The sequence below is a fragment of the Artemia sp. Qi Xiang Cuo genome, chromosome 10 (genome assembly GCF_049724085.1).
Source record: "Artemia sp. Qi Xiang Cuo chromosome 10, ASM4972408v1, whole genome shotgun sequence".
NCBI lineage: Eukaryota > Metazoa > Arthropoda > Branchiopoda > Anostraca > Artemiidae > Artemia > Artemia sp. Qi Xiang Cuo.
Genome location: NC_142803.1, coordinates 40,516,256 through 40,528,978, shown reverse-complemented (window position 1 = coordinate 40,528,978; position 12,723 = coordinate 40,516,256). Strand labels below are relative to the sequence as shown.

Below are 12,723 nucleotides of genomic sequence, written 5' to 3'. Positions count from 1 at the left end.
TACCCGAATATTTAACAAGTACCATTTTTCCATACCATCCATAAAACTCAATTCCTACTAGAATTATTTAAACTATATAGTTACCCCCGCCCTAGAAATTTCGGAAAAAACACGATAGCCTTATTTATAGTGAAGTGTTTCTTAGTCGTTATGTTTACCCGAATATTTAACAAGTACCATTTTTCCAAACCATCCTTAAAACTCAATTCCTCCTAGAAATATTTAAACTAAATAGTTATCCCCGCCCTAGAAAGTTCAGAAAAGCACAAAAGCCTTATTTATAGTGAAGCGTTTCTTAGTCATATGTTTGCCTGAATATTTAACAAGTACCATTTTTCCACACCAGCCACAAAACTCAATTCCTCCTAGAATTATTTAAACTAAATAGTTACCCCCGCCCTAGAAAGTTCAGAAAAACACAATAGCCTTATTTATAGTGAAGCGTTTCTTAGTCGTATGTTTACCCGAATATTTAACAAGTACCATTTTTCCACACCAGCCACAAAAATCAATTCCTCTTAGAATTATTTAAACTAAATAGTTAACCCCGCCCTAGAAAGTTCAGAAAAACACAATAGCCTTATTTATAGTGAAGCGTTTCTTAGTCGTATGTTTACCCGAATATTTAACAAGTACCATTTTTCCGTACCACCCACAAAAATTAATTCCTTCTAGAATTATTTAAACTAAATAGTTACCCCCGCCCTAGAAAGTTCAGAAAAACACTATAGCCTTATTTATAGTGAAGCGTTTCTTAGTCGTATGTTTACCCAAATATTTAACAAGTACCATTTTTCCAAACCATCCATATAACTCAATTCCTCCTAGAATTATTTAAACTATATAGTTACCCCCGCCCTAGAAAGTTCGGAAAAACACGATAGCCTTATTTATAGTGAAGCGTTTCTTAGTCGTATGTTTACCCCAATATTTAACAAGTACCATTTTTCAATACCATCCATAAAAATCACTTCCTCCTACAATTATTTGATCCATTTTGTTACCCCCATCCTCTAAAGTTCAGAAAAGCTAAAGCGCCTCATTTAGGGTGAAGCGTTTATTAGTCATATGATTATCTCATTACTTAACACGTAACATTTTTTCCTCACCAGCAACATAACTCAATTCCTCCTAGAATCATGTAAACTAAAAACTTACCCCCGCCCTAGAAAGTTCAGAAAGACACGATTGCCTTATTTATAGTGAAGTGTTTCTTAGTCATATATTTACCCCAATATTTAACAAATACCATTTTTCCAAACAATCCATATAACTCAATTCCTCCTAGACTTATTTAAACTAAATAGTTACCCCCGCCCTAGACAGTTCCGAAAAACACGATAGCCTTATTTATAGTGAAGCTTTTCTTATTCTTTTGTTTACCATAATATTTAACAAGTACCATTATTATAAAACATCACCAAAACACAATACCTCCTAGAATTATTTAAACTAAATAGTTTCAACTGCTCTAGAAAGTTCGGAAAAACACAATAGCCTTATTTATAGTGAAGCGTTTCTTAGTCGTATGTTTACCCGAATATTTAACAAGTACCATTTTTCTACGCCAGCCACAAAAATCAATTCCTCCTAAAATTATTTAAACTAAATACTTTTCATGTTAAAAAATTATCCAATCACTAATTACCCCTTTTTTGCAAATGTCAATCAAAGAATTCTGATTATAGTGTCCAATTTTTAAATAACAAAGCCTACACTCATGTACACACTATGCTTTCAAAAACCCATCTAAAGATGCCAAGGAAACGTAATCTCCTCAAAACTTAATTTTTTTGGCAATTTGCACGTCAAACAATTCTTAATACAGCTTTTCAAAATGTTCACGTGTCAGTTTTAAGACACAGCCATGGGTTTTTCTTGCGCAATTCCAATGTATATTTTCATGTAGGTTTTCAATCTATTACACTTTTGACCATATTCTTGTAGGGTTGAATGTAGGGTTCAAACTGTGTAATAGGTTACTACTGGTGGAACTTAAAGCAAATCAAAACTTTCGAATGTGTGGAGGAGACTGCCGCCTCTTGCTGTTTATGCTGAAGTTTCAACACGTAGAGATATGGATCAAACTGTGAATAAAACATAATGTAAAAGACTTGGCTTTAGCCTATTTACCCTATAATTAAAACAATTTTTTATTTAATTATGTTGCAGATATTCACCACGGCATTATATATCTCTAATCATTGAATTTTCAAGTTTCAAATGCTTTGATTTTCTTGCAGATTTCCAATTAGAGTTCATTATGAAACTTCAAGAAATGGTAGTGCTCTGCAATGGCTGAAAAAGGATCAGACGGGTGACGGAACCCATCCATATTTTTTCACTCAGTGCGCCGTAAGCTAATAGGCTTAGTTAATACTATTTTGGTTTGCTCTGATTAGAAAACAAAGAACTCGGAGACGATCAAAACTGATAGAGCTGTACTTACATATATAGGCTTGCATTAATCATTTGACTAATTTTTTTTTACTCCTTTCTTAGAAACTTAACGTTTTGCCAAACGAGCGTAGTTCATGTCATACTAGTGAAATGTCTGGTAGGACAAAAAATGTACGCTTTCCAAACCTGGGTTTTTCGTGGGCCGGGGTGATTCTTTTATCCGGTGGCTTGGTTGTTCCACCCTAAAAAAAAGGCGTTCACGCCGATGGCAGCTTGAGGCTTCGTCCCTTGCTGATTAAACAATCGCTGTGCTTGTGATGGCACTATCACCATAGGTTCTTAAAACAAATTCCGCTAAAATCAAACCTCGCTGGCGAAACATTGCTGAACTAGTAAACCAATTAAAATTTTGACAGCCATAACTTCTCGATTTTCTTTCTTCATTCATATTTTTTTTTTTTTTTTTTTTTTTTTTTTTTTTTTTTTTTTCTTAGGTGGTCAAGTTTATTTCAAGTCGCTTTACAAAGTATGTATAATAGCTGAAAAAAAAAATAAGCGAGACAAGACCATCCTCAAATAATAAAAGTACTTCCATAAATAGAATTCCAAGTCGAACCCTGAAGTAGCTCGTTTTCTGCTTAATATCTTATTTCACATTATTACCCGGGTCCAGCAAATACTGGAATGTCCTGTACAATATTCTTCGAAACACAACTACCTAAGGAAACCTTTTATCTCCAAAGCTGTCTTATATGAAAAACGTCATGCATTAGGCTCAAATGCAATTGTAGGAAAGACATCTAAAGTTCTTAGAGCTTTTAGGCTTAGGAAGTATGACGGTTGGCGAGAACTTTAGAATTATTTTTTTTACTTTAAATATTTTTCATTAATTTTTCAAACATTGCTTAGCTAAAATGTAATGGATATTAACATAAAAAATTCTAGAAAAAGAAGGAAGTTAATTCGCATTCAAAAATAAGGATTTCGGTTGTTTGATTTGTTTTTAATTTTACTTGTAAAAACTTAACCTTCGAAGGTTGAACGATTTACTTAGACAGAATACTGTAAAAGCCACAAAATCATATTTATAATATAGTAAACACCACTAGAGAACTTTACCACCGGAGAAACTAATGTTAGTTCTTTTGATTTTTTCTATCATAGCAAGGCCTGTATTTCTGCAATGGGAGAATTTATTTTTTTAATTTTTTTTTCAGAAAAAAATAGTTGCCATATTGACTCCTGATGTGTCAAGGACAATTTATGCGTGATGTCACTTTTAATAGCTTTATCTCAAATGTTACTTATAGAATTACCTCGATTTCTAAATTATTTCAAAATTCAGTTTTTGTCATAGAAGTTTGTGTCAAGGCCATATCAAGGAGTATATAAGGAACATCCCCCTCCCCCTGAAATAATTTTCAGACTCGTAAAATCGTAACAAAAATGAATATAAGAAAATTTTGATGCATTTTTTAAAGCTTTTTATCCCCCTACCCGATAAAAATCCTAGATACGTTCTTGGAAGAGCTCAAGTTCTCTTGGAAAAAATTCAAGTCTTTTTCCAGGGCATTAATTAAGTAAAATGCAACAGACGTCATTCGAAATTTTGAAATAATTTAAAGAAATGTGGATTTAACGGATAATTTCACAAAACTGTATAAAAAATATAAAAAATATTACTAAACTATCGAAGCAATAATAAAAAGTTGTCTAGAAGGCTGATCACAGGGAAACAAAAACTAACTTTTTCTAAAAGATGTGTTTGGACTCAAAAACTTAGTGTTCTTTTTAGGCCCACTCCCTATGGTATTTGACTGAGAGCTAGTACTAACTTGAGCAAATCAGATTTTTTTTATAGAGTTTCTCAGCAAAAATCAGATAAGCAATTTTGCGTAGGCACACCTGAGAATTAGAAAAATATCAAAGTGAATTTGCCCCATTAATTAAACTAAAATGCTTGGTAAACTTTTAACAAGCCTTTTCTTGCCAGCCATCTTAGTATTGATGAAAAAAAAAACTAGAAGAACCATGCAAATTCGACGCTAAGTGGGCTATCTGCCAAAAAAAAAAATGTTAGTCCCGAAGTTTTTATAATCTGTAGAATAAAGAATTGAAAAAAATGTGTTATCAGCAAACAGCAATTTTCTCTATGAGCATTCATTTGATTTTTTTTTTACATGAAAACCATATTTTTTAGCTGTTAGCAGCAAGGTTGAAAAAACGCAATGTAAAATCGAAATTGAAAGTTGTTTTCATTTTTCTATTGTATATGAATCGTTTAAAAACAAAAAGAAAAGACAGTGTAAGAAAAATGCTAGTTTTGGTGAGGTTTAATTATCGGTTTAAGATTTTCGTTAATAATCTGAATTTTCCAGCCTATTAACGCACGGTCGTTTTATCCATGTCAAGATTCTCCATCAGTTAAAGGTACATACACTGCAAAGGTGACAGCTCCCAAGGACATGACTATACTTATGAGTGCCAACAAAACTGGCATTACTGAATTGCCTGACCAGACTCTTGCTGAGTTTAAGCAAAACATTCCAATATCAGCATATCTCATGGCTTTAGTGGTTGGAAAGATACATTGGAGGGAAATTGGCCCTCGATCAAGAGTGTGGGCGGAACCAATGATGGTAGACAAGGCAGCAATGGAATTTAACCAAGTATTTAGTTTACATTAGCTTTATTGACTTAATCGCGTTTAGGGCGAGTTATTCAAATAAGTTAATCAACATCACAAGTTAATTATAAATACATTTTCAGCTTCATTGAGGTTGAGCTTCATTAAAAATCTAAAACTCGACAGTTACAAATTCTAACACGTTTCTTTGCTGGAAAGAAACACTATATTAAAAAAACTGTAGTCCGCATGGATGACATTTTGCATAATCTGATCCTTACTTCTTTTGATCTTTTTCCACAGGTATTTTGCTATTTAAGCTTTGAAATATTCAGAATTCAAACTAATAGTTTTTGTTTCATAAAAATTATTTTAAGTTAAATAAACACCATTTTTGATGGATTTTGCCGATTTTTTTTTAATGGCCATACCAGATTTGACCTTTCATTCGAAGTCATTAATCAATCAGAAACAGGTGTATTGATACTGGGTGCTCTTTTTAGTCCAGTTTTGCATCAATATGTTTATATTTGTATTAAAATTTTTATAAAAATTATATATATATATATATATATATATATATATATATATATATATATATATATATATATATATATATATATATATATATATATATATATATATATATATATATATATATATATATATATATATTTTATATATATATATATATATATATATATATATATATATATAATTATAATGTATTCAAACCTCCAATATTATGGGTTAAGTATTTACGGAAAGTTAAAAGATTAATTTTTAACGTTATTCAGAAGAAAAAAAAAATAGACTTTGGACTTGTATTCAGCTAAGGGACTTAACTAGACCTCGATTGCCAAGGCTCCATGAAATGTTACAACAACTGTGACCCATGCGTCGCAGTTGCGGAGGAACACATGCTACTATATCTTACGGGTAATGAATATGCTCCCGCATGTCGTTTCCACATGCGTTATGATTATATTAGGCTATTTTGCCTAAGGGGAACGTGTAGTTACAAAACTTTGGAAATAAGTTCTGTGTGTACGAAATAATCATCAAACTATGTATTTGGATTGTTTTTGTTTTTACCTGTGTTAATACTATGTACTATTTTCAGCGGATAATTCCGGATAATGAACATCCGTTTAACGGTTCATTGTGTAAACTTTTATTTCTTATTGTACCTTTCATTTTCAGATATCGATGAGCACATACCTTCTTGCATACTTTTCAGTTTTATCAGTATTCAAAGTTATTCGATTTAAAAAAAATTAAAGCTTCGAAACTAAAGCGTTTTACTTAGACGAAAAGCAGTGAATTCGCAGAATCAAAACTTCAAAAATGTTAAAGTTACTGAAGAAAATGTATGTCTAGAAAACCAACATAGGCTCCGGTTCTGGAACACACATCGGTTAGCTGGAACACACGCGAGAATTGAAGTTTGGTTAATGCTAATGAAATAAAACAAAATACGATGAAAACATAATAGTTTCGAAACTAATGATTTGGGATATATATCTATATCTATATATATATATATATATATATATATATATATATATATATATATATATATATATATATATATATATATGGGGGTAAAGCATAGCATATTTTAAATACTTAATCTATCTTAGGTACCTTTTTTTTGCCCCTTCAACCCCAGAAAACTAACCAATACTTTATATGTACACAATAGACAAAGTTCGTAACTTGCAGCCGTTCCCCCGGGAACTGTGGGGGATTTAGTCATCCTCAAAGACATATTAATTATGTTTTTGACTATGCTGAAAAAAATGGCTATCTCAAAATTTTGATTGGGTGACTTCGGGAAAAAAATGAGCGTGGGAGGGGGCCAAGTTGCCCTTCAATTTTTTTGGTCACTTAAAAAGGGCACTAAAACTGAATTTTCGTTCGGATGAGCCCTCTCACGATATTCTAGGACTACTGGATCGATATGATTACCCCTGGAAAAAAAAATAAAAAAAAATAAACACGCATCCGTAATCTTTATTCTGGCAAAAAATACAGAATTCCACATTTTTGCTGATAGGAGCTTGAAACTTCTATAGTAGAGTTCTCTGATACGCTGGAGCTGATGGTGTGATTTTGATTGAAATTCTATGACTTTTAGGGGTTATTCCCCCCCCCCCTTTTTTTCGAAAATAAGGCAAATTTTCTCAGGCACGTAACTATTGATGGGTAAGTATTATAAGACGTAACTTTTTGATGGGTAAGACGTAACTTTATGGGTAAGCTTATATATTTGAAATCAGCATAAAAATCTGATTCTATTGATGTATCTATTGGTCTAAAAATTCCTGTTTTTAGAGTTTCGGTTACTATTGAGCCGGGTCGCTCTTTACTTACAGTTCCTTACCACGAACTGTTTGAAAGATTCAGCGTATCAGAGAACCGTATTGTAGAGAGAACCATATCAGAGAACCGTATGTAGAATTGCCATGAAGGGGGCAGGTTTACCGGCATTATTTGGAAATTGATCAGAAACCAAAGTAAAAAAAAAAACAGCAAATTTCTCAACTGAAAGTAAGGAGCAACATTAAAACTTAAGATGAACTGAAATTATTCCGTATATGAGGGGGGCTGCCTCTACCTCAATACCCCTCCTTTTACTCTAAAGTTAGACCTTTTGTTCCAATTCGTAAGGAACGACTCCTGAAACACGAGGGCCGTTTAATTAGAATAAGGAACTTTTTTTAATGCTTAAAAACTATTGCCTGAGGAGAGTGGTACTGAAGAAGACGCAGTCCACCTCATATACAGAATAATTTCTTTCAGTTTTAAGTTTTAATGTTGCTCCTTACTTCCAGTTGAAAAAGCTAGGTTTTTTTATTTATCAAATAAATAAAAATAACAAATTTTAGAAAAAAATGAAAGAAAATAATCAATACTTATGTTTCAAAATCAGGATTTCCGGTATTATTTCCCAAATTTTATGAGAGAAACATAAACTTTGCTTAGGTTTTCGAAGAGGCAATATGAAGTTCGATCAGTATTCGAGGTAATTTAATCCCTAAAAAGTTTAGCCTCAAAGGTAAGACATTTTACTTAGATAAAATATAGGAATTCATAAGAACAAAACTTTAAAGCAGAAAAGGTCACAAAAGGAACTTTATCTTTAGAAAACCCGTGTCACTTCCAGTTCTTAGAAGATTCACAGTTCTTAGACGAGTTCCAGTTCGCAGTTCTTAGATATTTTCTGGACGCTATGATGACCATCTTTAGCATTCAGAGGTGTCAATTCATTAAACGGAACCGAGGGGGGGGGTGAATTTTTTCCAATTTTTAACTGCAAATACAAACTTAATCTTGTTCAGAAGCTGTGACCAGGGATCTATCCTACTCCTTTTAAATTGCAGACTGAGAAAATGCTACAAGTTGCTGAATCTATTTGTGGACCTTATGTGTGGGGGAACTACGATATTCTCGTTCTTCCACCCTCTTTCCCCTTTGGTGGGATGGAAAACCCAACTTTGACATACATTACACCAACAGCTATTGTAAGTATTTTTAAGGCTATAACTTTGTTATATTATCTGTGCCCAAAATCTATAGAACATGATGATGAACTAAACGACTTATTTTTTAATTCAAGTATGCTAATCGACTTTAAAGTAATGTTTTCTATCTCCCTACCCCCCCCCCCCTTTCTCTCTCTTTCTTTCTCTTCCTCTATTTTGTTTCCTCTCTCTTAAATTTGGCTTAAAACCTGGGCGTAGCTGCTCATTGAAGCTAAAAGCTCTGTTTAAGCTTCGTTTTTAAGACTTTTTATCTTTGGTGGTTCGAGATGAAAGATTTTCAAAACATTCTAGAAAAGGATGTTTCATGGTAGAAAGCTTTTGTAGTATCCTTCAGGAAATGAAACAGCATAGTTTTCAGCATCCAACATTCTTAACAAATAAAGCCATATTTTAAAATATGGCAATTGGGCAAATGTTTTTACATCTTCTGGCAATTGAATACAATCGTGAAATTTTATTGAAAGAAGTAAAAAAATCTCTGCAGTTCATTAAAGTCTATAGATACACTCACGTATTTTGAGAGATTTAACGATTTAGAGATTTGGACATCTAATGATATTTGAAGATTTAATGTTTGAATGCCGCTGATTTAATATTTGAAAATGAAGACCCCTGCCAAGAAGACGGTCACATATGCCACATTTCGAAATTATTTTAACGTATTTTCATAAAGAGCCATAATAGCGAAATTTGTGCAATAAAATCAATACATACCTACATGTATTTTGAAGATCTAATGTCTGTACGACGAGGTTTCAATATTTGAAAATGGAGAAGGATCTCTGCTAAGAAGATGGGCAATGTCAACAAAAAGTGACTCTTAAAGCTTTCATTTATAGTTTTAAAGTTATTTCTTTTTATTTGGACCAAGACCGGATGAAAGAAGGAAAAACTAATTTTCTCTGTGCAGTTCTTGGTTATATAAAAGAAAAAGAATAGCTTGATTCTTGTCGAATGGCTTGCCCTTCTTCTTAAATCGTATTTCTCGGTAACTGCCCTTTATTTAGCATATATTTTGTGTCATTTTGTCTATTAAAGCTTTTGTTTATTCATTGTTAAAACTTTATCTTGCTAAAACCGTCAGCAGTTTCACTTTGTTATGAAAAAGGCATATTTTGAATAATTTATTTTTTTAACAGGCTGGGGATGGCACTGGCCTTAATATATTAGCCCATGAAATCGCCCATTCCTGGACAGGCAATTTAGTAACCCATTTCAACTTCGAACATTTTTGGATAAAGGAAGCATTTACTGTCTTTCTAGAGAGAAAAATCATGGGACGAATTTATGGTAGGTCACTTTGATTGCAGTACTTCAACACAGTAGGCTATGTCACCAATTTTCCAGATCCGGGAGCCTGAATTCGTTATTCTTTCAGATTAATGCAAATTAAGTTTTTATGCGCACTGTATACTTTCTTCTATATTTTTGATAACTTACTTATAGATGAATCATCTTATGCTAGAAAAAGATGAATTAAAAAAGGTTGGAAGAAAAGGTAACAAAAAAAAATATAACATAGCCCAAACTAAATAATGACACCTATTTGAGGATACCGAAAGAGATAAAAGAAAATGTTAATTCATTAATAGGAAAGTCTGTACTCAAGCTGAATATTATAAAATTTACCGGTCGTACTGATATGTCAAATCACTGTCTTAGGCGTAATCTTTTTTTAATTGTTATTCCACACCAAATTATGTGGTGTCTCAAATTCTGAACTAAAATCGTCTTCATTCAAACTATTTTTTTTTCCTTTGTTCCAACAAAAGATCGATTCTAGCAATAGGCGTTAAATAAACGGATTACTAGAGGGATTTGGCCAGTCAATAAAATGTGAAGGATATTAAATTCTGGTACGAAGATACGTTTTTTTTTATGGTTATGCTAATTTTATCGCAACTTTGTCGATTCTATCACGATTCTGATGGATTTTTATCTAAAATGGATCTCGCTTAGCAAAAGTGTTCAGCTGATCTAAAAAAATCGATTCTCTCCCACTCCGTCCCACCCTTCATGCGCTGTTAATAGTGACGGCTCTTGACATTTCTTATTAGCAATTACTGATTTAGCATATGCAGTTCTACCACATGCCTCGAAATAAGGAAGCATACAAATCAGCTCTAAAGATACAGGTCGAAATCTCCACTCCGTTCAGCGCGAACTGACATCCTAAGAATTTTGTTCATTTCAGAATACTGTTCAATCCACAGTTTAGCAGTCCTAGATTCACTAACTAGCTCCTTCTTTGCCTGCTCAATTTCTTCTAAAAGTGAAACCACCACTGGAGACGCAGAAAGGTCTTCAATAGAAATATTTTCGGATGTCAGCTCTGTATAGACACTGGCTGTGCTCACCATTTGGGGTGCGAGTTCACTTCGTAGAACGTCTGCAGTATCTTCGAAAGCACAGGAAAAAAGTAAGATGTGCAGAGCTAAGTCAAGAAGAGAATGTGCCCTCATTGCTCTTGAAACTGCTTTGCCAGAGATGAGGTTTTTTACAGTGTTCGGTGCGTAGGTCTGTTCAAGGACTTTAACCAAACCTGCTCCTTCCATAAGATAGCCCATACACCCAAGAAAACTCATTCTTCCATAAAAGGACCCAAGCATCACTACGATCTCTTTCAAGGGGCTACTGAAAGGTGACGATTCAACCATCATTCTCGCTTTCCAATACAATGGTTGGTCGAAGGTTACGAAAGGAATCTGGTTTAGTTTCTTTGCCTTTTCTGCAAGAAACATCAACGTTGTGTTGATGCACGTGAGATCGGTTGGTTTTAAATTAATCATAAGCTGGAAAACTATCGATGACCGCTTCTGGGTTTTTCCAGAATGAGCTTTGCACCTGACCAGCCGACTGGAGAACCTCGCAGAGCTAGATGAGAATTTACCCACATGATATCAAAATGTCTGCCATTGTCTCTGAACTCTGGAAGTACAAACTCTACGTAAGTGAGCTGATTTGTAAAGGCAGTATGCTTCACGTAAGGGTAGATCGGTATAGCAGCTTTTTCTATAATTTCTTTCAGGTCAAAATCTTTTCTGGGAAACACGCGTAACTCTTCTTTTCCGCCCGGCGACTTAACCTCAAGAATAGCCATACCATGTGAAGTACCGTGCTCATCCAGAGTGTTAGCGTTATGATCGTAATTGTCTGCAATGTACTGGACAAGAGTGCCTCTTGGTATGTTGAGTTCTTGGTTGGGGCTTTCAGCCATTGCTGCACATCTTTCAAATCGGAGGGCTTCTGCATAGCCAACACAAAATCCTAGGCTGCTCAGTGTGTCGACAACGTCGCGTGAACCGAACCAATGATTCATAGACTCAGCCAACCCCAGCTTCATTGGTGCAATAATGGTTCGAGGTCTGGTGTTTTGCAATATTGCCTGCCCTATTGTACTCACCACAAGTTTGGCGTTGTTGTGTTTGATTAAAATGGACAGGAAAAGCCGTAGGGATGGAACAAGGAACTCGAAATTGTCCTCTGCCGAAACTAAGGTGCGTATTTGGTCATATTCTTCTTTGGACGATATCACAGTATTTATTTCGCTCTCCACTATTCTTGCGAAAGCTTTCGCAATCTCGACTTTTTCTTTCTCCGGATTTACGTCTTTTAGCAATTGGCAATAATCCCGAAGAATGCTTGCAGCCATCTCCCTAAGCGTCACTATACTTTGCTTCCCAGGAACATCAGAAATGATCACCTTGTCGCCGAAGTAATCAACTAGCACTTTCTTCAATATATATATATATATATATATATATATATATATATATATATATATATATATATATATATATATATATATATATATATATATATATATATATATATATATATATATATATATATATATATATATATATATATATATATATATGCTGGTGCATACCTGAAATTGATGATTATTTGGTTAATTTATCATTTATTTTAAAAAAGATATTTTAATATAATTTCTCGCAGTTTGAGTTGCTAGGGGTTTCAAACAAGCTTGAGGAGCTTTAAATTGGTAATTGGTCCAGATACCAATAAAAGATACATCTGGATGTGTGTTCGTTTGTTCCAGAATGGTCTCTCAGTGACCTCTGGGAGTTGATTGTGGAAGCATTGAAACACTTTTTGTATGTAATTTCTAATAGCTTGACTGGT

General features: G+C 33.6%; 1 protein-coding gene across 1 annotated transcript in view; it reads left to right on the top strand.

The window, feature by feature from the left end:
- LOC148947766 (leukotriene A-4 hydrolase-like) overlaps nt 1–12,723 on the top strand; it is a 294,121-nt gene that overhangs the window by 174,395 nt on the left and 107,003 nt on the right. The window contains exons 4-7 of the mRNA XM_089095421.1: nt 2,244–2,355; nt 4,779–5,069; nt 8,413–8,553; nt 9,714–9,864. Of these exons, the coding sequence (XP_088951547.1) occupies nt 2,244–2,355; nt 4,779–5,069; nt 8,413–8,553; nt 9,714–9,864 (695 nt within the window). The remainder of the gene's footprint in view (nt 1–2,243; nt 2,356–4,778; nt 5,070–8,412; nt 8,554–9,713; nt 9,865–12,723) is intronic.